Genomic DNA, 27,936 nt, shown 5'->3' on the forward strand with positions numbered 1-27,936 from the left:
TAAGGGCATAAGAGGGTCTCCCTTGGACTCCAGGAGGAACTACTTAATATAGAAGAACTACTTAATATAGATGGCTAGAAGCAACTTGACTAGACTCAGTCTGACAAGGAGGCCTTTAAATTAGGTAAAGAACTTTATTTAAGACAGTTTGTGCTTCATCTGTTCAGCTACCCTGGTAGCTGCTTTCTAATTTGAGTTTCTCGTTTGCTTTCTATCGGAAAAATACTCAGGGAGCTGAGATTCTAAAGATCAGTTAATGTTTATTGAATTCTCACTGCATAAATGGACGGTTTCCAGTACTCTGAGTAGCTCAGAGTAGAACATGAAAATTCATGGCACCTGGGGCACCTGGGTGGCTCAGTGGGTTAAAACCTCTGCCTTCGGCTCAGGTCATGATCCCAGGGTCCTGGGATCGAGCCCCACATCGGGCTCTCTGCTCAGCAGGGAGCCTGCTTCCCCTTCTCTTTCTGCCTGCCTCTCTGCCTACTTGTGATATCTGTCAAATAAATAAATAAAATCTTAAAAAAAAAATGCATGTCACCTGTAGTGCCTTCATCAGAGACAGAGGATAATGACCAACTGGTGTCTAACATTCACAGTGATTCCCTGTGAAACTCTCAAATTCCTTAGCCTGGCCATATCCCCCTAGACATACCAGAGCCCTAGCTAAGTTGATCTACTAATCATTCCTGGAAAACATACCTTCGAATTGCTGCCATTACAGCTCATCTGGGATATTTCTTTGTCCAGCTATCTGTAGAAAGTTCACTCTTCTTCAAGGTCCAGATGAATACTGTCATTTATCTTGAAGTCCTTCTTTTCTAATTCTCCTATGCAGAAATAAAACAGAACAGAACAACCTCCTCTTGTTTCGAACTTTTCTGATACTCAGTTTGCACTGTTACAGATCTGGCGCATGCTAAGAGTATATTTATGTATGTAGATGATTTAATGTTTTCCTGTGTTCCTTGGGAGCCACATCTTACATAAAGAATATTTTTAATGATTTTATTTCAGTAACATAATCACATTGTGGAAAAGTTGAAAGGAAACAAATAACCCTTAGTCCCATCACATATAATTTGGATAAATAGCTTTCCATTCTTTCTCCCTTCTACTTTTATGATACTACACATGTGCTTTTGCCATTCTCTACATTATTATAGTACTACTAATCATCAGGTTTTTCGACTACATATTAAACATTCTCATAGTTAAAATCATAATTTAATTTCCCCCCCTCTTTTAAACTAGGTAAATGTTTTGTTGAGGGACACACAGCCAGTAATTGAGAAGTGAATTGTGGTCTCTATTCTGCTATCCATTGCTGCCCCACCCTTCTGCCCTGCAGTAGCCTTACAGCACCTGTAATACTAGTTTTCCTAATACTGGTACAGGATCTTTGCTTAAAAAGTATTTACGACATTTTGATTTCTTATCAAGAATAATGACAGCTTTTCAAATTCTAACACCTAAAAGGTTAATTTTCAAAAATGACTCATTATTCAACAATTTCAAATATCTGAGGCTGCCTTTTCTTTTTTTTCTTCAAGATTTTATTTATTTATTTGACAGAGAAAGACAGTGAGAGAGGGAACATAAGCAGTGGGAGTGGGAAAGGAAGCAGGCTTCCTATTAAGCAGGGAGCCCAATGCGGGGGCTCTATCCAAAGACCTTGGAATCATGACCTGAGCCAAAGGTAGATGCTTAACAACTGAGCCACCCAGGCACCCATGAGATAGCCCTTTTTTAAAGAAAAACCACAAGTTAATTAAAACGTTAGTACTTTAAGGCCCTTTAAATTTTATTATTGTTTATTAAAGTTTTATTGTATTACTGTATACATCCTAAATTTGGCAGTAACTAAGGCTTTAAGAAGCAAAATAGTTTAATTTTAATTAACCAGGCATTAAGTCCTTTCTTGTATCCTGAAGAAGATTGAATGAATCTTCTGTATTATTCTGCACATTTGTGGGCATATGTGGCATATAAGTGGCATGAACAGGAGCATCCTGATTATTAAACCACCGGGGAACAAGCCTCTCTAAAATGAAATTGAATGTATTCCTGGAAAATTTGTTATAAGTGTTGTAAAGCAGTATTCCTTTAAAAATAGTATTTCGTGGCAATGTGCCTATTAGGCTATACATGTGAGTGGAGCAAAAATTTCTCTATATGCTGAGGAGAAGGAAGATCTTAAGAGTACAAAGTCATGATGGTCAATAGTCTCAGTATTTTTCTGTGTAAGGTTCCATCTTGGTGATTAGCCTTCCTCCCTACCCCTTAAAACCTCCCATCGCTTCACACATTTGTGTGTATACACACACACACACTTTAGGTACAAAGGCAGGAGAAATATTTGTTCACTAGTTAATTAACTGATTACATGTCACTGTGGAATATCTGTCACTGTGTCATTTGACACTGACATATTTTTATTTAGAATTTAATGACAATTGCATATTCTTAACCTCCTGATACATATTCCAGATGTAGTATTACTACATCTGGTAATGAGGTCCTTGAAAATGTGTCATTGGAATATATCCTTTTGGTTTATAGATGTTTCTTATTTGTGGTGTGCTTTTGGTGAACAAATACCAAATAGAGATACCCACAAACCTAGTGTATTGTTAGAGTCATAAGCACAGAGAAAGGAACTGAACCCAACTTTTAAAATATCTGTTGGTCTGTCTGTGTCCTATGCCTCATGATAAGATCATAGATCTGTTGCTTCAGAAATAACATGTGTGACTGCCCCTTTGGCATTAACCTTCAGGGTTGAGCTTTCCTCTTTTCTAAATGCTTCTGCATATGTGCTGCTCATAGTCTCCCCTTCATCTTGGTGGATGAAGTGTTTCTTTTCCTTTGTAGTCTCTGCCTCCTCTTCCCAAGCCTTTCATTCTCCAGGAACTTGGTTACATCATGCACATTTTTTGTTTTGCATTTTAGTTATTTGCTTCCCTCATCTTCCCCTTAATGTAGGAAAATGAGCCACTTTTTGCTCACCTCAAAACTATTTTCCTTGACTGCATTCCCTTCAAGTTATGGTTCTACCTTTTTTTCTTTCCTTTCCCTGCCAAAATTCTCACAAGAATCACTTACACCTGCTCAGTGCCTGTTTTCTGATCACGTGCACTTAGCCTTTGGCTACTTCAGTCCCTGAGACTGCCCTCCCAGCTGCCAACTAACTGCCTTTTCTTAGCTCTAATTTGTTTTTTATCCTTCCAGTGACATCTACCAGTATTTCTTCTCCCCCTACCCATGATATTAACCATCACAACCACCCTTCTTAATCTTCCTGAAACTACTTGACTTTTTCATTTCTGGGGTATTGGTTGGTTGGTTGATTTGTTGGGTGGTTGGTCTGGGAATCTGCAAGGTCCTGTAGCCTGAAATGCTGAGTGCCTTTTGCCTTTCCTCCTTCCTCTGCTGTCTTCTATACTTTTTCTTCCCTAGGTCAGGGAATGCCAATTAGTGTGACCCCACAGGACTTTCATCCTTGGTTGCAGAGTGGGTTTGTTTTAATTCATTCTTAAGATAGAAAAATCAGGAGATTTTACATAGGCCTTAATTTCTAGCTTTCCTAAAAAAAAAAAAAAAAAAATCAGCTGACTAGCAAGTGTCTGCCTCTTGAGAGAGGACCCACATTCCCCAGTGCACCTCAGAGTCCACTGTTCCCTCTTGGCCTCTGTCTGGCCTTCACTCATTGACCTCACCTGCCCTAGCTCTGCTGACATATGAATTTTGCACCTCCTATTCTTAATATTAGAAATCCATCATGTTATTTCCAAGGTCTCTTTTCTCACAAGTCAGAGGGTGTGTGTGTCTGTGTCCCTCTTTCCCCTAAACAGTACTATGCCAGGCTTATAATAGTCAATTTAAAAAAAAAAAAAATTGAGTGAAAGGCTCCATTAGGAAACCTAACTCCATTAGGTTTGATTATGGCCACCGTGGATCTGAGGGCTCTAGCTTGACGAAGAGATCTCTGCCTCTGAGTATTTTGAATGGGATATTTTTGTTTTGGGTTGAGGAAAGGTATCAGTTCTTTATATAGGAATAAAACTTTACAGATCATTAAGTCCAACTTCATGTTATGTATAGCACATAAGAGACACACACAAGATGGAGTGACTTGCCCAGGGCAACAGAGCAAGTGAAGGATCAGCTGGAATCCCTCTGTGAATTGTGAGAGTAACTCACATTCATATAGAGCTTTATAGGTTACAGAGCACTTTAACCTGTACTCACCTTTACCTGGGGTATGCAGGGTGATTTCATCTTCCCCATTTTATACAGCTAATGAAACTGAAGCTGTAGAATTTAAATGGTCAACCTTAGATTACTCGGCCAGTGAGGAGAGACCTGACTCCAACCCAGACCTTTCAGTTTTACGTTCCCAGCTTTTCCTGTGGTTTTCTTGAATGATCCTTTATTCAGCTCACTAAGCTAAAATTCTTTTTAGACTTTCAGTGAAGTGAACACTCCCTTTGTCCTTTATATTTCAGAATCAGAAACCTGAAAAAGAAAATTCTGGTTTATTTATTTATTTTTTAATAGGTGGGACCAGCACAGGTGAAGATAATGAAAATAAGCCAGGAGCTAAGTAACTGATGTCTCACCTTCCTAATCTAGTGTAGTGGGGCAGTTCCTTTAAAATAATTTTCCCTTGGTAGGACAATGTGAAGATTGTATTGAGTGTGTGTTCCTCACTGCCTTGCTGCGTAAAGGAGTAACACGTGTTACTAGAGGACTGCTTCAGGGCTCAGAAGATTTCAGGAATATGGGCCAAGGGAGGTCAGGGGAGAAGTTTCAGTCATCCTTTCTCAGGTCTGCAAATTCATTGTGCTTAATGAGCCTCAAGAGACAGCCACCTTGGGATCAGTTCCTCTCCCCTCAGAAACCCCGAGAGTCTGGAGCTGTGCTATTATGTACATGTATCTGCTGAGCACTTGAAATGTTCCCATCCACATTGGGATATGATCTAAGTATACAATACACACTGGATTTTTTAAAAAATGTAACTATTTTAGTAATTTATTTTTAAAATTTTTGTTTTATTTATTGAGAGAGCACACACGTGTGCAAGTGAGTGAGGAGGAACAGAGGGAAAGGGACAAGCAGATTGAGCTAAGTGCAGAGGTGGGCATGGGGCTCTGTCCCATGACCCTGAGATCATGACCTGAGCCAAAATCAACAGTCAGAGGCTCAAGTGACCGAGCTACCCAGGCATCCCTATTTCAGTAATTTTTTTATGTTGATTACTTGTTGAGTGATAATAACTTGGATAAATTGGATTAAATAAGATATATTATTAAAATTAACTTTACCTGTTTCTTATCTTTTTAAATGTGGCTATGAAAATTTTGAAATTAGGTATCAGCTTATATTATACTTCAGTTGAACAGTTGGTTTAGAGAAAGTCCGTTCTTCCCTTGATAGTTCTAAGAGACTGACATTGTTATTCTTTTAACAAATATTTACAGAGCCCTAAAAGGAGCCGTTGGCTGAGGGAGGATTTCAGATCAATTTAAAAATACTGAGTAATGCCTTCAGTCTAATTATTCCTTTTCTGTGGGGGAGTCTTCTATTATAAATGAAGACTGAGCTTGCTTTTATTATTTGGATCATCTAGAAACAGAAATCTTGTTACCTAAGTGCAGGGAAGAATAGAAAACTAATGGAAATACAAATTTCTCATTGCCATTATGTAAAAACATTTTGCAAGGGACTATAACATGAGGCACAAAATATTTTTGTTTCTGCTAAGAGGAGGTAAATGGCATGGATTTAGATCCTGTAGCATTGGTTCACTGGTATTATTTGAAGAGTCTAACTCTCTGGGGAAGGAACACTGGACCTAACAATGCAGCAGAACACAAAAGTATCTTTCAAAACATACCTTTATGAATGTGCATTTCAAACCAATGAGGAAAAAGTGCACTGTTAGATAACAGGGATGGGCCAGCTCCTGAACCATGTGGAAAAAACATAGTGCTATCCTCACCTTATTCTTTACAAAAATGTGTACATGGTTTGAAGATTGAGATGTAAAAAGAAAGAGAAAAAAAGGAAGGAAGGAAAGAAGGAGCCATAAAAACACCAAGAAAGCATGATTTTCTTTCTTAAAATAATGGAATACAATTTGTAAAGCATAGTAAATTGAGGGGCGCCTGTCTGGCTTAGTCCGTGGAACATCCGACTCTTAATCTCATGACTGTGAATCTGAGCCCCACATTGGGTTCAGAGATTACTTAAAATGAAATCTTAAGGGGCACCTGGGTGCTCAGTCAGTTCAACATTTGACTCTTGATTTCAGCTCAGGTCATGATGTCAGGGTTGTAAGATCAAACCCCGCATGGGGCTCCATGCTAGTTGTAGAGCCTGCTTGAGATTCTTTCTCTCCCTCTACCCCCTCACCCCTCACTCACATGTGTACCCCAACTCTTTCTAAAAAAATAAAATCAATAAATAAAATGTTTAAAAAAATAAAATCTTTTAAAATAAATAAAGCACGGTAAATTGAGATGACATAATGGAAAAGATTGATAAATTTGGCACAAAAATAAAAAGGTATATGTAGCAAACATATCAAGTTAGCAAATTGGAACAATATTTCTAATTTGATGGATATATATACATATATATTATACATACATATATAACATGTGTACATATATATATACATACACACATTATACTATTTTTCTTTTTTCTTTTTTTTTAATTTTTAAATTTTTTAATAAACATGTAATGTATTTTTATCCCCAGGGGTACAGGTCTGTGAATCGCCAGGTTTACACATTTCACAGCACTCATCATAGCACATACCCTCCCCAATGTCCATATCCCCACCACCCTCTCCCGTTCCCCCTCCCCCCAGCAACCCTCAGTCTGTTTTTTGAGATTGAGTCTTTTATGGTTTGTCTCCCTCCCGATCCCATCTTCTTTCATTTTTTCTTTTCCTACCCCTCAAAACCCCCACGTTGTATCTCCACTTCTCATATCAGGGAGATCATATGATAGTTTTCTTTCTCTCATTTACTTATTTCGCTAAGCATCATACCCTCTACTTCCATCTATGTCATCGCAAATGGCAAGATTTCATTTCTTTTGATGGCTGCATAGTATTCCATTGTAGATATACACCACATCTTCTTTATCTGTTCATCTGTTGATGGACATCTAGGTTCTTTCCACAGTTTGGCTACTGTGGACATTGCTGCTATAAACATTCGGGTGCATGTGCCCCTTCGGAACACCATGTTTGTATCTTTAGGATATATACCCAGTAGTACAATCACTGGGTCATAGAGTAGTTCTATTTTCAGTTTTTTGAGGAACTTCCACATTGTTTTCCAGAGTGGTTGCACCAGCTTGCATTCCCACCAACAGTGTAGGAGGGTTCCCTTCTCTCCACATCCTCTCCAGCATCTGTCATTTCTTGACTTGTTAATTTTAGCCTTATTTCATTGTGGTTTTGATTTGTATTTCCCTGATGCTGAGTGATGTGGAGCATTTTTTCATGTGTCTATTGGCCATCTGGATGTCTTCTTTGCAGAAGTGTCTGTTCATGTCCTCTGCACATTTCTTGATTGGATTATTTGTTCTTTGGGTGTTGAGTTTGCTAAGCTCTGTATAGATTTTGGATACTAGCCCTTTATCTAATGTGTCATTTGCAAATATCTTCTCCCATTCTGTCAGTTGTCTTTTGGTTTTGTTAACTGTTTCCTTTGGGGTGGGAAAGCTTTTGATCTTGATGAAATCCCAATAGTTCATTTTTGCCCTTGTTCCCCTTGCCTTTGGCAATGTTCCTAGGAAGAAGTGGCTGCGGTTGAGGTCGAAGAGGTTGCTGCCTGTGTTCTCCTCAAAGATTTTGATGGATTCCTTTCTCACATTGAGGTCCTTCATCCATTTTGAGTCTGTTTTCGTGTGTGGTGTAAGGAAATGGTCCAATTTCATTTTCTGCATGTGGCTGTCCAATTTTCCCAGCACCATTTGTTGAAGAGGCTTTTTTTCCATTGGACATTCCTTCTGCTTCGTCAAAGATTAGTTGACCATAGAGTAGAGGGTCTATTTCTGGGCTCTCTATTCTGTTCCATTGATCTATGTGTCTGTTTTTGTGCCAGTACCATACTGTCTTGATGATGACAGCTTTGTAATAGAGCTTGAAGTCCGGAATTGTGATGCCACCAACTTTGGCTTTCTTTTTCAATATTCCTTTGGGTATTCAAGGTCTTTTCTGGTTCCACATAAATTTTAGGATTATTTGTTCTATTTCTTTGAAAAACATGGATGGGATTTTGATAGGGATTCCATTAAATGTGTAGATTGCTTTAGGTAGAATAGGCATTTTCATAATACTTACTCTTCCAATCCAGGAGCATGTTACATCTTCCCATTTCTTTGTGTCTTCCTCAATTTCTTTCATGAGTACTTTATAGATTCTTTGCCTCTTTGGTTAGGTTTATTCCTAGGTATCTTATGGTTTTGGGTGCAATTGTAAATGGGATTGACTCCTTAATGTCTCTTTCTTCTGTCTTGTTGTTAGTGTAAAGAAATGCAACTGATTTCTGTGCATTGACTTTATATCCTGACACTTCGCTGACTTCCTGTACAAGTTCTAGCAGTTTTGGAGTGTAGTCTTTTGAGTTTTCCACATGTAGTATCATATCATCTGCAGAGAGTGATAGTTTCACTCCTTATTTGCCGATTTGGATGCCTGTAATTTCTTTTTGTTGTCTGATTGCTGAGGCTAGGACTTCTAGTACTATGTTGAATAGGAAAATTGACACCTTTTGGAGCACAGTTTGGCAATACCCTTCAAAAGTGTTTAAGCCTATACTTTGATCTAGCAAGTTCACTTTTAGGAGTTCACCCTGTGGATATGCCTGCACAAGCATGCCAAGATATATTAAATGAAGACATCTCTATATAATGAAATACCATGCTATCAATCTGTCTCTATTGATACAGAAAGATGTTCATGAGATATGGTTATAGAAGAGAGTAGTATATGGTACTTGGTTTCATTTGTGTTAAAAATTAATGAAATAGATGCACATATAACAATGTCTACATAGAAAATATATGAAAGAGTGTTCTAAATTGTTAAGCTTAGATACATCTGGGAAGTGAGTTGAAGGGAGATAAATGTGGGAAACTAGTTGAGGCTTTTCTCTTTTTACTTCATATTATTCTATACTATTTCCTTTGTAAAAGTAACAAACATACATTACTTTTATAGTGTTTTTATTTTTTAATTTTTTTTAAATTTTTAAAAAAATTTTTATTTTTTAGAAACATATAATATATTTTTATCCCCAGGAGTACATGTCTGTGAATCGCCAGGTTTACACACTTCACAGCACTCACCAAAGCATACCCTCCCCAATGTCCATAACCCTACACTCCTTCTCCCAACCCCCTCCCCCCAGCAACCCTCAGTTTGTTTTGTGAGATTAAGAGTCACTTATGGTTTGTCTCCCTCCCAATCCTATCTTGTTTCATTTGTTCTTCTCCTACCCCCTAAAGCCTCCATGTTGCATCACCACTTCCTCATATCAGGGAGATCATATGATAGTTGTCTTTCTTTCTCCTCTTGACTTATTTCACTAAGCATGATACGCTCTAGTTCCATCCACGTTGTCGCAAATGGCAACATTTCATTTCTTTTGATGGCTGCATAGTATTCCATTGTGTATATATACCACATCTTCTTTATCCATTCATCTGTTGATGGACATCTAGGTTCTTTCCATAGTGTGGCTATTGTGGACATTGCTGCTATAAACATTCGGGTGCACGTGCCCCTTCGGATCACTGTGTTTGTATCTTTAGGGTAAATACCCAGTAGTGCAATTGCTGGGTCATAGGGCAGTTCTATTTTCAACATTTTGAGGAACCTCCATGCTGTTTTCCAGAGTGGTTGCACCAGCTTGCATTCCCACCAACAGTGTAGGAGGGTCCCCCCCTTTCTCCGCATCCTAGCCAGCATCTGTCATTTCCTGACTTGTTAATTTTAGCCATTCTGACTGGTGTGAGGTGATATCTCATTGTGGTTTTGATTTGTATTTCCCTGATGCCGAGTGATATGGAGCACTTTTTTTATATGTCTGTTGGCCATCTGGATGTCTTCTTTGCAGAAATGTCTTTTGATGGCTGAATGTCTGTTCATGTCTTCTGCCCATTTCTTGATTGGATTATTTGTTCTTTGGGTGTTGAGTTTGCTAAGTTCTTTATAGATTTTGGACACTAGTCCTTTATCTGATATGTCGTTTGCAAATATCTTCTCCCATTCTGTCAGTTGTCTTTTGGTTTTGTTAACTGTTTCCTTTGGGGTGCAAAAGCTTTTGATCTTGATGAAATCCCAATAGTTCATTTTTGCCCTTGCTTCCCTTGCCTTTGGCAATGTTCCTAGGAAGATGTTGCTGAGGCTGAGGTCGAAGAGGTTGCTGCCTGTGTTCTCCTCAAGGATTTTGATGGATTCCTTTCTCACATTGAGGTCCTTCATCCATTTTGAGTCTGTTTTCGTGTGTGGTGTAAGGAAATGGTCCAATTTCATTTTTCTGCATGTGTCCAATTTTCACAACACCATATAATGTGTTTTTAAAAGTTTATTTGCCTTTCTTCAAAAACCTGTTATGTTCAAGGGCTGTGAATTAGAATAGGCTCCTTCCTATTCTAGTAACAAGCCTACTCTTTATAGGTTTCCCTTGGCCCTAAGAATAAAACCCGAACTGAGGCCTTCCCATGACAAGTTTCTCTATGATCCAGCCCTATCTGCTTATCCTTCCCTACACTCCTCTTTTCACTGCTGTGCTCCAGTCAAGGTGACCCCTACCCTCCCTTCCTCCATCCCTTTGTGTGTGGTAGATGGTGGAGTGCAGCCTAAGACTCAGCAGAAAGGTCTTCCTGACCAGTTTGTATAAAGGCAGTTACACACCATTATTTTCTATTTCAGAAGCCTGATCTGACCACTATGTGTAATTATTTCATTTGATCACTTGTTTCTCATTTCTCAGACCTACTGTTTACGTTCTCTGGAGGTCAAAAACTAGACTGATTCCTCTGTAAAGCTTTGCATCAAATAGTGACTATTCAACTTGGTTTTCATTAATGTTTTTTCTCTTTTCAAAAAATGTAAGTTCCATCTTTTAAAAAGATTATATTCTCTTTAGCAAAAACACAGACATGTGCATACAGATTATTTTGATATTTCTTCAGCTGCCTTGTTGTTATTATCAGCATTTTGTCAGTATTTCCTTTCTCATACTTTATACTTCTGATAATACTCCATCTATATATTAGAATTTACCAGAAATGGACATTACAGTTTTAAGAGATTAACAAATATCATTTGCCCTGCTTTAGCGCTAGTGTACTTAATTTTACCTTGGAAGCAACTTGGGTCTCATCAGATACTCCTTACCAAATGCTTGGAGGAAGGTATATTAGGATACAAATTTATTTTGCAGGTGATGAGTGCACTCCTAAACTTAAAGGTCATGGTTAGATAAATGTCACAGAAAGCCTACACTCAAACAAACATTCATAAGTGAATGTTATCAAAATTCCATTAAAAGCCATCAGATCCTTGCTTTCCTGTTGTTACTGAAGGTTAAGTTACACTTACAATAAAAGTCTCTTTGGGTTTCTGCCCAATTTATTTAATCCCTCTAACAAATAGTCTTGACTTTGTTATTTGCTTTGGGACTTATAAAGGCAGCAAGATAGCATTTTTTAGTACTAACCTCTACTGATTCAGAAGTCCAAAGTAATTTTAAATTATGGCAGCTTTCCACTAACAAATATGACTGCCTGTGTGTAAAAATGAAATGCGGGGGAATATAATAGGTGATTTAGAGGAATAGAAATGAAAGATGTGAAATAGAAAAGTAAATTATATCTGTTTAAAGTGAGATAATGCATTACGCATGTGGAGAACTAAAAGAGACAAAAAAGATCATGGAGTCCAACTTCCTCATTTTATGGATGAGGACCAGAACTGTTGTCTTTGGTCTACTATTCCCTACTATATGGTCGGAACCATACCACCATGTGTCTACTTGTATGCACTTACTTTTGCATGTAAATTTATTTTTATAAACATGCCAACTATGTTGCCCAGCAGTTCAACTCCTAAGCATATATCCAGTATCCAGATAACTGCTTATGTCCACCAAAAAATACAAGATTATTGATGCCAGCATTGTTATTTTTTAAATTATTATTATTATTAATTTAACAGAGAGAACGCAAGCAAGGGGAGGGGCAGAGGGAGAGGGAGAAGCAAACTCACTGCTGAGTTGAGAGCCCGATGTGGGGCTCGATCCCAGGACCCCAAGATCATGACCTTAACTGAAGGCAGATGCTTAACAGACTGAGCCACCCAGATACCCCAGCAGCATTGCTCTTAAGAGCCAAAATCTATAGGAAGGAAGGAAGGAGAAAGAGAGGGAAAGGGGAGAGAAGGGGAAGGAAGGGGACCCCAAATATAAACCAACAATAGAATGCATAAATAAATTGTAGTGTATCTGCACAATGGAATATTACATAGCACTTTAAAAAAAGACTGAATCATAGAACCATATGGATAAATCTCAGAAAGCGTGTGGCTGAATAAAAGAAGGAAGACAGGAAAATACTGAGAGTGCATGTGTTAATTATAAGTCTGTTTATAAACTCCTTGAGGACCAGGAGACATTTGTCTGCATGTGTAGATCTCTAGCACCTAACACATTATGTAACACCTAACATGTGGTCAATGAGTATTTATTTTAATGGAAAATATATGATACGGGAAAAGATATGGGGGAAGCACCCAGTATTTTTATAATGAGATATACAACTGGAAATATAGGGAACAATACTTTATTTCTTATGTTTATTCCAGAGCACAGCATACAGAAGCCTAAATTTTTAATACAATATTAACTATAACTGACACTTGGCTACATATGAACAGGACTAGACTATGGTAATATTTTAGACTATTTCAAATAGTCTGAATATTTCAGACTGTGTTAAATAAGAATAAACCATTATTTGTTTCAGACTGTTTCAAAGCAGACATCACTAATGGAACCAATGATTTGATCCCAGGATTAATTTAACTAAGGTATGAAGTAGATGTGATAGTTTTTTCAGTTCCTGTATTTAGCCTTCATGAGGAGGAAGTCTTCTCAGTTCCTTCCCTTACTTCTTAACTCAGTGCGACATGAGGGTCCAGTTAATTGGTCAGATTCCAGCGCAGATATTCAGTCACACTTTGAGGATTTGTGCCTTGGGATCTAGATGAGTTTATATTAGAAGGCATTTTCTGACTCTTTTTCTTCTGGCATTGTTGAAGTCTGGACCACTCTTACCGTAATAGTAAAACAGTAACATTTCTTCCTTTGGCCATCTGATTTTCTCAGAGACCACCAGATGATGAGATGGCTAGACCAAGGTAGTCTCTTGGTCAGAGGCCATTATAATGTTATAAGGCCACCGTTTAATAGTACCTCATTTCTTCATTCCTAAACACATAACACACAGTTATGATCCTCTTTCTCCATTGATAGTTCAGGCATTGGTAGGTGTTAATGGTTGCATTACTGCCTATTATTCTTGAAAGTTTATCATGTGGAAAGTTTATCATGATGCATGCTCATGTTTGAAAAAGATGTTCCCTAGTAATTGTAGATCAAACAGGCCAGATGAATTCAAGTCCCTGCGGAGCCACAGGAACAAATTGTTAATCAATTTGCAATCATCTGTAGAAGCCCTGGCTACAGAGCTGCAATTAGTACAGCTTTGTGAGCGCCCGGTTGTGCCTGAACAAGTTCACTTTGTTAAATCTTGACTGTCAGGATTTCCATTCTTTGAGTAGGACGTTCTCATCAACAGGGTAAGGAGACATGGTCCTAACCATTTAGGTGGGTGGAAAATAGCATTTGATGATCGGCATTTGTGAAGTGCTGACTGTGCAAAGCTGAAATGAGAAAATCCCTACTACCCTTAATATTTACCTATATTACCTTTTTAAGAAGTCTATTATTTTTCGTCTTAGTTTTTTTTATGAGAGGTTAAACTAAGTGCTCAGTGATTTCCTATTTTACTGTAGTATCTAGGTAAGTTCTGTATAGTTTGTTATTATTGCAGCTTTCTGGAAACATTTTATTATTCCTCAGGGAAAACAAATCTTGTGTTCCTTTCTTTCTTGCTGCTATTACTGGCCTGGTGCACAGCTTTTGACGCCTTGGACCCTTTGTAGTCAGAAAACTTTTCAAATAGACAGTTAGCTTGCCAACAGGACTTGGATTTCATGTTTTACCCCGTTATGATTTTAAACTGTAAGCACAAATGAAAAGAATTGATGCAGTGACATGACAAACATCAAGAATGTCTACCAGCTTTTTTGTGAACTTCTTTCAAAATTCATAGAAGCAGCAGGTTAATTTATGTGGCAGTACATGAGTTAACCTATAATGGTGTCATCTTTGTTGTCTTGCCCATTTATACCAGACCCCAGAGTTGCCCCTTCAATGTTCACTTGTGCTCTGAGCAAATACCTGGCCGTTATCAGGCAATAGAGGATTCAGTCAGACAAATGTACCCTTTTTTAACTGTTCTTCTTTAGATTTCAACAGTGAGCTGAAACAGATCTTCATTTGTTACGGGCAAATTTTAAAATTAGGTATTCTGAAAATTCTTGGGGAAATTTCTTTACCTTTTTGGTCTTGAATTAGAATGGTTTATTCTTATTTTAACATCTATTGGTGACAAATACAATGAAATCCCAGAAAGAGAAAAGACATCTCATGTGGAAATAAAGGTTATACTTGCACATGCAAACTCTAAAGTGGTGATGTTCCAATTTTAGATAAAAGCTGATTGAAAATAAATCTCAGTGAGTCCTTGAGAATTGTGTAACTGTCCTATGTCGATTTCTTGGTTTGCAGTTTAACTCGACTGCTAAGCAGCTGATAGAATGGGATAAGCCTCCTGTGCCAGGAGTGGATGCTGGAGAATGTACCTCGGCAGCAGCCCAGAGCAGCAATGCCCCAAAGCACTCTGACACCAAGAAGAACACCAAAAAGCGCCACTCCTTTACATCTCTCACCATGGCCAGCAAGTCCTCCCAGGCATCCCAGAACCGTCACTCCATGGAGATCAGCCCTCCAGTCCTCATCAGCTCCAGTAACCCCACAGCTGCTGCACGCATCAGTGAGCTATCTGGGCTTTCCTGCAGTGCCCCTTCTCAGGTAAATCTTATAAAGGTGTGAGAAGAGCTTGGGCACAAAGTGATATACCCAGAAGCATCTTTGTTTACTAGCTGAAAAATACTATTTATTTTTGCCTTCCGAGGAGAATAGCTTTCCTTTAAAAAAAAAAAAAAAAAAAAAAGGGAGGGGGGAGAATAGTAGCTTTCCTGGGAAGTAAAGCCTTTCTTCATTCTGTAGGTAGAAAAATGGAGAAGAGAAAACTAACCCAAAACTACTCAAGTCATTTTCAAAGGAAGGATTGGAAACGATAAAATGTTTTAAATAATACTAAGTTTCAGGCAACTGCTCAGTGTTGCAGAACCTTGTCACAAGGCTGCTTTGGGAGAGCTTGCCAACTAAAATTTTATCTTCATCCAAACTGCAGATGCTACAGTTGAAACTCAAAGTTGACAGTTGCCTGCATGTGTGTGACTTACCCTGGTTTTTAGGCTTCCCAGTAAGAGTTCTAGGGAAAAAAAAAGAGAGAGAGAGAGAGAGAGACGACATGAAGAAACATTTAATTTAAATTAGAAATAAGCCTAGTTTTTTAAAAAATCTCATTAGTTCATCAAGACTTTGGACTGTCTTAAGAAATAGCCCCACATTGTTCTTGTGTTAAAGAGAACACCTAAGATGATTGGAAACATGCATTCAGTCAACAGGCATTTATTTGGTGCCCAATTACTAGACCCTTCTAGGCACCATGTATATTGTGATAATGGACTATAGGACTTCCCTGTGTTAGGCCTTAATTCTGGACTGCACAGTGAGCCCACTAAAGTAGCTCTGCCTGAGTTACAGGACGGCTGTAATTATCCAATTAGATGACGGCTATATTTTTCCTCAACCCAAAGGTCAAAGAGCCCTGTCCAAAGCGCCTGTCACAGTGGGAGAAGTTTCTTTCAAGTCTTGTATTTAGTTTTTAAAATTCATGCAGATTTTACACTCTACTTTATATTATAGCTGTGGTTTTTTAAAAACAAAACAAAACACAAAAATCAATTATTTTCCTTTACAGAAACAAACACATATAGTCCTGGTCCTCAGAAAGTTTACAGTTAATTAAAGTGCCTGTTTTGGACTGTAGAATAAACATTTACGACACGGTGTTTGGTATTCCTTGCCATTTTTATTAAAAATTATTTTCTCTCAGCCTCATTTATTTGACCCTGCTCCCTTAGATTCATCCTACATGTTGTGAGTTAAATGCATTCATTTTCTGAATGGGATTGTGGTTTGTTGGTGTTTTTTCGGTGGTGGGGAAACGAAGCTTTTGATCTTATGAGAAAACTAGGAGACACAGACATAGCCCACTGGAACATAAGTGTGGTGAGGGGAAAGTTCTTTTTTTGTTCACCAATATATCCCAAGTGTCAGATATACGATAAACACTCAGTAAATATTTATTGAATGAATGAGTCTCTTAAAAAATGGGTAGAGAGAACTATGTTACTTTTTACATGTAACTGATTAAACCTGTGTACAAAATAGACATGGATTATAGAAATACCAAGTGAGGTTACTCTGGAAAGGTTCAAAGGATTTTTGAATAAGGTTCTGACAGAGGTGGCTAGTAACCATGGCCATTCACTACAAGAAAATGGAATCATTTGACTCAGGTTTTTATTTTGTGACCTAGCAACATTTGCACAATGATGTTTTGTTAAAAGGTAAGTTTCTGGTAAGAACAGTGGCAACTCAGAATAGGAATAGCTTTAAAAGAATAGATAGGTAATCTTTGGGCATTAGAGAAAATTAAAAGAGAAAGGAGGATAAACCTAGCATTTATATCTTTTGTAGAGAACTCAGCCGTCAGGTGTGAGCATGTCTGACGCTGCCACACCAGAGCTGGGAATGAAGACTATAAAAATAGAGCTATTTTTGTTTTGGTTGGAGTAGCTTAGGAAACAAGGCTCTTTCTGTGTTCCATTAAAACAGTCTCCCCTTCAACTATTTCACCCCTCCTCCCATATTCGAATACATTCTGTTTTAGGTGGTAATGTGTTGCCTCAGGGAGAAGTTATTTCAAGAAGCTGATGGAAGATGTTTCAAGTGCTACTGGCTTCTCCAGCCCAGGTTTACAGAAAACACTACTTGTCTAGTGTACTGTATACATTGGAGGGAACCACAATCCATAGTAAAGCAATGAGTGACTGTAACATAAGTGACTGGTAAACATTCTCCTAACCATGGAGATTGGTGTATATGTGAGATGGCTCATGTGAGACTGTTTAAAATAGGACTGTCCTTTTCCTTTGCCCCACAAAGGACCAAGCCGGAGATTTGACTTCTCCTGCTCTGGCCCATTTTTCTTTCCCTCCTTTCCTTCCTACCTTTCCTTCCTCCATGCTGAGAAAAAGGATATTTTATTATCTTGACTTGGCCCATTTTCGCTCTTGCTTTTCCTTAATTAGGTTTGGTTGCGCTTAGAAAGTCCGCAGTAAGGAGCCCAGAGAAGTGAGAGTTCATTATTCTCTCACCTGACTGAAATCTACATATAGGCAGTCAGTGCTGATGTGATGGTGCTTTTTAGCTCACCTTTCCATCGTATGGGTAGAACCTTATCCTTATGTTTCTTAGAATATCCTTAGAATCTAGAGATCTTGCCATGACATCCAAATTCTAGGCAGTAGGATGAGGAAATGGACAGAAGAGAGGAACTTGTGTCTTGGGCTTGCTTGTGATTATATTTGTTGACTATTGAGTAAAGGCTGAACTTGCAAATACATAAATTAGAATAGACTATATTGTCCAGGTGAGTCACCAAAATAAATACGCACAGATGTCTGTAACTGACATCTGTAAAAGCATATGATGCTATAAGTAACCAAGACATTTTGTCTCTGGCCACAGTCATATTTTTTGGCCTCGCCAGCTGGAGGAATACTTCATAATATTAAGTGTTTTTGTGGCATTTTTTTTTTAACTGCCAATGGCTTCAGGGGAGCCGGAGGTGCACACACTCATTTCCATTTGCTTTCCCCACCTCTTTCCCTCTCCACAGAGCCCTTTTTTGTGGGGGAGCTCAAGCTAAATTGCTGTTCTGTGAAGAAAAGAGAACAGTAGAAAATCAATTTTTCCCAATTCAGGGCATTTATTCTGGGTGTGCTCACCCTCAGCCAATTTACTTCTGCTGCTTCTGCTTTTAGTTACTCTTTGGTGACTTTTATCTCTTCCTTTCTCCAGGGTTAAGAGTAGCCCTGTGGTGGCTGGTGCCTGCAGGAATCTCAGTGTTCACTGCTTCACTCCTGGGTCTATGATGGCGCACACCTTAGACAGACTCTGGTCCAGCTCTAAGACAATAAACTCATTAGCAGTTAACTATCTTGACTCCCAGCCTGTGGCTTTTAGAGAAACATCAGTAAATTATGAGATCTTTAATCTTAGATATATGTAAGGTCAGGTCTAGGAAGCTGTATTTTGGTATTTTTTTTTCCTACCCCAAAGGTTCCATGATAATGGCATGCATTTTGAAGTGAGCTTCATAGCATCTTCTCAGAAAAACTCCATCTTTTATGTGGTGCCAACTTACAAATGTCCTTGGGGTATGTATATAAACAGATTTATTAGTTGAAACAGCTGAAGACCACTAGATTTTATCCTAGGATGAAAAATCAGTGCTCTTCCCATTAGAAATTGATTGAAAATAACACTTTGGTTCACAGGAGGGTTTGGGGAGAAACTGTTATTAGGTTATCCCTTAGATCTGCTTAGTTTAAGCCTTTGGTTCAATCAGTGTATGAGCTAACAGGTACAGATATGATTTTAAAAGTATGTGGATTTCATGTATAACGTAGATTTATTTGTGGAAATAAATAAATGTATGTATGCTGTATGCTGTGATGCTGATTATCCCTGGCCTTGGCAAGGTCTAACCCAGCAGGGAAACTCAGAGTTCCTTCAGGTTTCTGGGAACTAATCTCAGAGTTTTTCTTTGTCCTGATAATCTTTTTCTTAATATATGGGAATTGTGGGAACTACGTTTGGGATTAAGTTTTATTACAAAAGGTCTGGCGTTGGTGTATCATTGTTTCCTTGGATAAACAAGGTACCAGCCAATCACATTCCTTTAATAGTGGAGGGAAAACATCCCATTTGTGTAGAAACCCACACACCTACTTCTGCAGCATCAAGTAATGAATGGCATTCTCTAGTTGGACCTGATATGCAGTGTGAGTGAAATTGATCGAGTAACTGAACACAGGCAATGAAATGACCTGAATAACTCAATTTTTTTCTAGTAAATTAATCTTGTATAGTATCAGGGATAAGATACCTTTGAAAACAGCTAATTTGGCTTGACTTTGTTCCTTTAAAGGTTTTATAAATAATTACCTGCTCTAGGCATGTCTAGGCAGCTGCATTTTAATTATGCATCCCCACTGAAAAGTGGGAGTCATGAAAAATGATCCTGAGAATAACAAAATACCTTAAGCACTTCACATAGATTTACATATTGATAGACAGGTGAGTATTCAGCCATGACCTACCTTAACAGGATCTTCAAGGAAATTGCTAGTGGGCTAGTCAAGCGCCAGACTAACCACGTGAAAGGTTAGTTTGGTTCACAGTGGCTTCCCAGGGAGGCAGTATGTTATTGCAAAAGCCAACAGCAGTTGAATTCTGTATGTAAAACATCACAGTGGCCAGTATTTATCACATGACCACCCAATGTTGAATACAGATGGTAATCAGTAAATGTGGATTGAATAAACTGAAAGAGCTTCTGCCTTCCCCACATAATAGAAACTACAGATACATATTTTTTAAAAATTGTGACTTGCCTCCCCAAGGTTTAGCCAGTACAGTCTGTTGTATTTAATGTAGTTGTGTTTTAATTAACTTCTTTTTCCTCTTGGCAGGTTCATATAAGTACCACCGGGTTAATTGTGACCCCGCCCCCCAGCAGCCCAGTGACAACTGGCCCCTCGTTCACTTTCCCATCGGATGTTCCCTACCCAGCTGCCCTTGGAGTGAGTATAGCTTCTCCATCTCTGTTTCTCTCCTAGCTGTTCAGTCCCATTAATCTGGCACAGCCCACCTCCCAACACCTGCAGTTTACACTGACACTTGTTAGGTAGGGGTGGATCTCTTTCATCTGTTATCTCTGTTCATCTCACAGAAAAATGAGAAAGCCTCTTGCCTACAGCCTGCATAATTTTTCCTGCATAATTTTTAGCAGTGAGGATCAGTGGCCTGAAGCCATTAGAAGACTTCTACAAAATACTTTTAATTTTCATTAACGTTCAGCCTGATTTCCCAAAGGCTTAACCGAGCATTTCTTTTTCATTTCTTTTGCTTTTTTGGACTTCACTTGTTTCTTACAAAGACATCTTTATAGAAATACTGAGGAAACCGGGATCCAAAAAGCTAAACGGTTTGCTTTGAGTCACACAATGAGTTGATTTTAAATCTCCACTTATGATTCACCTTTTGGTTTCTTGTCTTCCATGATGGTAGCTGCGGCTGTGCTGCCTTGGAAACCTCCCTCAGATTTTTCCTCCTGAAGGCATAGCATCCTATAGAGTCTAAACACCAATTGCTTTACAACATACCTCATAGCAGAAATCAGTAGGAGAAATGAGGGCAGCCAAGGGAGATAAATGCAGAGAAGAACACTATGGAGAGAAAATTAAAAGGGAAGAAGAAACAAGCAAATTCAACCGTAGCAGAAACACAATAGTTTAAATCCCTGCTTCCTGAAATTGCGGGCATATGCAAGATACCAGCAATTGTGAGGCACCTCTCATCCAGGCTGATGCCTTGGCTTGTGCTTTCAGACTGTTTCTTTCAGTGCTAAGTTGAATGAGAATAGAAAAGATAGATCTGTGCATCAGATCTCCCCAGTGGGCCCCAACCCTGTAAACTGGTTTACAGAGTCTCACCTGGCTGTGATGCTGTCAGAGAAACAGCATGGCCCAGTGATGGGAACACAGACTGGGGCTGAAAGCCCAGATCAGCCACTTATTTGTTTACATGACCATGAAAATCTTCAACCTCTTTAAGCTTTTGTCTCCCTGCCTATAAAATAAAACCAATACTATCTACTTTGGAAAGTTCTCACCATGCCTAGAATATAGTAGGGTTGACTATTCCTGATCTTGTTATCGATCTCAGTTGAAGACTGTTACAAGGTGAGTCTGTCACACGTGCCACTGGTTGGTTCTCAGAATGCCTTGGTTCATTGGGCCTGGTTCATTGTGCTATGGTTTCTCTGCTCTCTGTACCAGGAATAGTGAGGCTTCTAGGCAGCTGGTTTGTTTTTAAGTTGTGGATTTTATATATGTTGTAAAGATTATGTTTCCTTCTGCTAGAATGCTTAGAGCGAAATCTGTACCCCCACCCCAACTAGGACCTCACAGTGTATTAGCACATTAGTAGAGATGTTGGCTCCATCGAGTTTTATTGTCCTCATTTTCCTTTGAAACAAGGTGGGATATAAATAAATGTGGAGTTATTACTTAGCTTGACTTAGACTTTAGAAAACTTTTTATAGAGTTAAGCATGTTCTTGCATTTAAATGGAAGTTAATAATGTTCTGGTTAGAGGTTAAAGTTGTTTTTGTTTTTTTTTTTTAAATGGTCCCAGAATGATTACAGCATCCTTGATAGTACAGCTGTTTGGTGCAGGAGAAGTTGTGCTGATTTTTCTAGGGAGAAGGTGAAATTCAGTTAACTTTTATTGGTTTTCATGAGATTCTGTTAGCCTGTTTTGACCAGAGCCAACTTCTATAATCATCCTGCCCTCTCATCTCCAGAGAAGACTCTCTCCTTTCCTTCCTTCTCTTCCCACCCCAATACATACACAACCAGTTGATATTTCCATTTCCAGATGGCTACTTCGTGTGGAAAAATTCTAGCATAATTTCTTAAGGGAAAAAGGCTGCATTTTCTGATCTTAGAAAAATTAATTAGTGGAAAAGACAGAGCTGGCTGAATTTCAGCCCTTGTGGGCTGAAAATTTTACAGTGTAGTAAATGGCCAGTTGCTCTTAGCTGGAGGCACACTCTAGGGCAAATCAGTGATACAGGTCACAAGAGAGCATGAATATACAAAAGTTAATTTATATTCAACCATTTCATGCTAGGATTATATAAGAAAGCCTGCATGTTAAGCAAGAGGAAGGTTTATTAAACAGTGTGTCTACTGTGCCAATTCCATTTAATGAAAAACTAATTATAAACAGACCTGTCTGTCATCCCAGGAGATGTCTAGATCTCCAAGTCCCTGGTAGGTTGGCAGCAGTGTTTTGGATTTAATATGTTAAGTTGAAGTGGGGGGGGGATGAATCTCAGCAGCATCTACCCTCTGTATCTCACATTAATCATGGCAAGTACCCTATTTAAAATTTGAAATATTTTCAAAGAATTTGAGCACTGTCATAGCAATAGTATGCAGCTTGGTCAAGAGGAAACCATGCTTTTCATGGTGTGTATTTATTATGGCAACAGTAGAATAGGAAATGAAAATTATTTCTAGCATTTTATCATGAATTGAGACTTTCTAATCTTTTATGCAGAATGAAGTTAGCATATTGTCCTACACATTTCACATGTAACAGTTAAAATGTTAGATCTCTAATATTAGGAGCAAAACTGGCATTATAGCTATCTAATTCAGACATCAGACTATTAATAGTAGTGAGGGTTTTTTTCCCAACTAATTTTGTGAAGGGAGGAGGGTGAGGATCTATATTAGTCTTGTATTTTCTGCACAAGGGCAGAAGAACTCTTAAATAAGTGATTAATAATCCCTGATCCCCTGTACCAGCTGAGAGGTGTTTAGCCGCAAGATGTCACCAGTTAGGCAGGTCAGTAAAAGCCAAATACAGCCTGTGGCCAACTTATAAGCAGATTGCATTCCAAAAATGTGTAACCCTAACTTAAAAAACTTTACATGTACACACGTAGTTTATGTCTTGTGTATCTATTTAGAGAAGCAAATTAAATGATGTATGTTCTCAGAATAGCCAATATGGAATTAGCCATTGGAGCCCTGGTAGAAGACTCAGCAGGACTTACTGCTATCACCAGGATCAGGGAAGAGCTCTGGAAGTAGGGCAGTGGAACTGCCAGTGTCACATAGTTTGTGAGGTACAAGTTGAGCCTTTGGAATTGGTGAGAATTCTGAAAATCAGGAATAGGGGTAGAATATGGCCTGAACGTTCCAGCAACAACAGTAAAGGACTCTAGCACATAGGAACCAAGGCCTCTTGATCCATATCATGTTGTCCTAAGAGAGGCAGAAGCACAGAACATTTTCTCCTTTGTGAAAAGCTCACTGAGGGTCTGTTAACTTCTATCTGCAAAGCTGGGTGACAGCAATACAAAAATGAGTAAGACAGTTTTCTGACTTCATAGTCTCATGAATCATAACAACAGCTTCTCTTTAATGGGCTTCTGCTGTGCTTCAGGGTACTGGGAAGGGCAGCTTTACCTAAACTATTTCTAATTATAACTCCATCTTACAGGTTGACATATTAAGGCATAGAGACCTTATGTAATTTATACAAAGCCAATTAATATCATAGATATCTCTTCTTATAAATCAAATGTAGAACAATAATTCTTAGAGAGATATTTAAGAAGTGCCAAATTCTTGGGGCCCCTTGGTGGCTCAGTGGGTTAAAGCCTCTGCCTTCGGCTCAGGTCATGATCCTGGAGTTCTGGGATCGAGCCCCATATCTGGCTTTCTGCTCTTCGGGGAGCCTGCTTCCTCCTCTTTCTCTCTGCCTGCCTCTCTGCCTACTTGTGCTCTCTGTCAAATAAATAAATAAAATCTTTAAAAGAAAAAAGAAAAAAAAAAGAAGTGCCAAATTCTTAATTACATCTTGCCCTTTAGACAACATTATCTAAGCATCTATTTCTAGTATTTTTAAAAATACTCTTTAATTTTATTTCTTTTTCTTCATAGTTGTACTCAGCACTGACTGGCTTAATTCCAGTCAGCATCCAGTTGAGACTTAAGACTTGGAACCTTCCATCTTTATTTTAATTTTATTGAATTCTGACACCTAAGTTTTTTGTTGTTTTTTTTGTTGTTGTTGTTTGTTTTTTTAAATCACTAATGTCAGTATTTCTACTTTTCTGCTTCCTATTCGTTGCATAAAATAAAGCAGACTACTCACATAATTGCACAAACGCTGCTCTACACTGCTGAAGTAGCTAACATGCTGATTTGAGGGAGCATGAGCAGTTGGAACCATGTCTCCATCAGCCTGTATACATGCATCTGAGTTCAGTACCCAGAGGGGCTGTTTAGAGATGTTGAAGTGTAGGGCTGAAAGTGGGTTAACTGGAATTCATATGTCCAAGGGAAAAAAAAAAGGATGCTGGCAGTGGGGGATGTTACATGGTATTTGCCCAAGGAACCCAGAAATGCCAAAGTCTATCCTGCCAGTCACTTTTTTACCCTGGGAGGTAGAAATGAATGTGAGGGAAATGCATACCTAAAGGAATATTGGAAAGAAAACAAATCCTTTATCGTTGGTTGAACTTGTACCCCAAACTCCATAGCACTTTACCAGCAAAGCACTTTACTGGTAAGGTGGATGTAGCCCGTGGCCGTGCTTAAAACCTAATGGATCTTGTCACCTATCTTTAGCCAGATCCAGACCTAACCACTCTTTGGTCCCATGAAGGAGCAAAAAGAGGAGAGGACACCGGAGAGGAGTGGTGTGTTACACCACACACTTCAACTTTTCACTCACAATGTGCACTAGCAAATGTGGCTTATCTGGCTTAGAATCCAGCCCTTTCGGAAAGGACAGTTGTTGGCTGGTGTTCATTCTAACATAGGGAAATTGAGGACTGCCCTAAGATGCTGAGCAAAGATTAGAATCTATGTTTTTCTGACCCCAAAGCCCACGTCCTTCTACAGTGTAAAGCTATGCTGCTTTCAAGGTCAGTGGGTCAGGGCAACAGAACCTGAGTGTGGTGAAGTGTCATCATTTCACATTAGTGGATCACTGTCTTTTTTTAAGCTATTTATTCAGAAGTAGTAATTCTTGTCTCAGACCATTACCATAGACCGTGAACAGAAGATGTTAATCTATAGAAACACAAGGAAGAAGCTCATTTTTAATGAATATCAGAATAACATCCAGTTTTCTATATTAGTATTTCTGTGGCCTGGCCCATAGTTCTAGACAACTTTGATAATATAGACCTGCTGCATTTCCATAAAATAAAACCTACAAGGGATGAGCTCTTTTTAAGCTCCTATTAATTAATATGTAACGTTTAGTCAAAATGGCTTTTAAGTGTGGTATTTGGTTCTGAGCAATATTTACAAAATATTATGAGCAAAATATGATCTATACTTCTTGCAGGCCCATAGATGTTTTTTCTGCTGGTGGAGAGTGAATCTTGGCTTCTGGGGCCTGCTCTGGCCTGGACTATGAAATAATAAGCAGGTCTCCAGGTCAGCTCTGGGTGAATGAAAGGCTGTGGTTTGCTCTGTAGAAATTTCAGGTCTTGCAGGATAGCAAACTGCCTGAAGCACAGCACATAGTGGATTACCTTTTGAACTTCCACATCACCAGATTATTTCAGTTTAAATTGTTTATAAAGCAACCCACAGTACTTCCTAGTCTGTCACAGCCCTGGACTCACCAGAGCCCTATCATTTTACCAACCCCACAGGGCTGAACAACATCTAGGAATCTGATTTTAATCAGACTTTCTCTCTCGGTCTTTGTGTGCTTATATACCAAATACACATGCATACACATACACACAGTTCCCCCAAAGATATGTAACCCAACATTGGGGGAAAAAATTCTGCCCAATTTTTTTAAAGACCGTTTCAACCACAAAAAGGAGAGAGAGAACTGCATTTTCTCTCAAGCACAACCTTTGGGATCTTTCAGAATATCTTCTTCTAAGCCATATCTCCAGTGATTTCTGACTTACTTTTTGTGAAAGGGATGTACATGAAACATTTGCTCACTGTGTTTTTTAACTTTAAAAGCTGACCTTTTTTGTACATTTCGTTGACAGAACGTGATGTGTTGTTATCAGGCCCGTGGATTTTTTTTTTGCCTTTTCCTTCATAGGGCTAATTTAGTACAGCCTCTGCTTTAATAAAGTTAAGATATAACAGACAATTTTAATTTCCTTTTCTCTTGAAAATAGAATTCTACTCAGAGTGTAGAGCATAGAGCATTTTGATTCTGTGCCCTAAGCACTATTTTAAGTAATTTCTAGGAGCACTTCTCATTGGGCTCCTTGTTGAGTGTGTCTTCCTCCTTCCCAAGGCATGCTCTTCAGAGACTGGGCTTTGGAAGATTTCAGTGAAAATCATTTGAGTGGTAATTTTACAGTCTCCATGTAATACCTGGGGTACAGTCTAGACGTGTTGTGTTATCTTGCCTGACAAGCTACTGATGTGTCTTTATTACCAGTGAAGTGCCCAGGTCACTGGTGCTGAGTGTTTGACCAGGATTATCTTTGTTTCTCTTCCTTGTCACTGGGAACCTGAATGGAGTGAATGCTTGACCTTTTCCTGGTCAAAAGTTTTTGAAGATTCTAAGCATGCAGTTCCAGAGTAGTAGCAAGTCTTAAGGCTGCTGTTTTATATGGAGAGTGTGAGTCATGTTCATGCAGTTCTAACTCTTGGAGCTCACCTCTGCCTTGTCCAGGTTAGGGCTCTATAAGGAGCTCTGCACGCATTTATTTCTGCACTGAATGTTCCACAACACCTTCAGCTTCAGTATGGGAAAAATCCTTCTCCAAAGCCATTTCAGCAAAAAATTAAATATAATGTGTGAAACAGTTGCAGCATATGTCTAGAACTCTGAAATTTTTTTTTTGCTGAGTTTATTGTGTTTCTGGAACTATGTACATTAACGGCAGATGAAGCAAGTGTTGATGAGATATGAATTTTTATTTTACGAAATAGAAAAAGAATGACTGTTAGGAACTATGTTTAGAGATCATTGGTTTTTTCGTATTTATACACTGATATGTAGAAACCATTTATGCTTTCCTAGGTGCATTCTTTAGTCTCCTTATTTCTCTTTTGATTCAGTTTTTACATCTAGTGGTTCAAAGATTTGGGGAGGGTGAGGTGGGGTTTCAGGCAAGTCTTTGTGTGCCTGTTTTCCCAGGAGTTTCGGTATACAGACCCTAAAGAATCATCTTGGGTTTATAGATCAGAAAGTAACAATTGCTCCATTGATTTTCAAAAGGCATGGAATTCTGTAGGCAGAACCCCATCAGGCTGTGCCCATAAAGGAACCAGCAGCTTTTCACTAGTGTACTTGTTAAAGATTACCAGCCTTGATAGTACTAAATTTCAAAAGCTGGCAAAGTTAAGAAAAGAATAAGCAAAAGTAGCAACAATAGCCCAGTGATTGTGGCTTGCTATTGTTTGGGCTTTTTGGAAACCAGGCATCAAAGGAAATTTTCTTCTGAAGGAATGGTTTGAGATATAGTACAGCTAAATTTTTTTGTATGTTGTGTTTAAGTTTCAAGTTACAGAAACAATCACAGATTAATTCCTAGCAAGCAGTGTGACATTGTAGCTGTCCCCTTGAAAAGCATCGGGGTTCGCATCCAAGTCTATACTGAAAAATACTATTAATCTTAAAATTACATGCTCTTGTTCCATTTTTTCCCTTTCCCTCTTCCCAAGTGACATTACTTACCTGTTTGCTGAAAAAGTTGCTGTGGCTCTAAGATCTTAAA

At 38.6% G+C, this 27,936-nt stretch overlaps 1 protein-coding gene across 3 annotated transcripts in view; it reads left to right on the plus strand.

Annotated features, from left to right (window-relative positions):
* Positions 1 to 27,936, plus strand: part of SH3RF1 (SH3 domain containing ring finger 1) — a 217,346-nt gene that overhangs the window by 162,858 nt on the left and 26,552 nt on the right. For all 3 annotated transcript variants that reach the window (XM_032332580.1, XM_032332579.1, XM_032332578.1), the window contains exons 5-6: positions 14,946 to 15,248; positions 20,111 to 20,221. In XM_032332580.1, coding sequence (XP_032188471.1) covers positions 14,946 to 15,248; positions 20,111 to 20,221 — 414 coding nt within the window. The remainder of the gene's footprint in view (positions 1 to 14,945; positions 15,249 to 20,110; positions 20,222 to 27,936) is intronic.

This window comes from Mustela erminea, chromosome 2, assembly GCF_009829155.1.
Source record: "Mustela erminea isolate mMusErm1 chromosome 2, mMusErm1.Pri, whole genome shotgun sequence".
Taxonomy (NCBI): domain Eukaryota; kingdom Metazoa; phylum Chordata; class Mammalia; order Carnivora; family Mustelidae; genus Mustela; species Mustela erminea.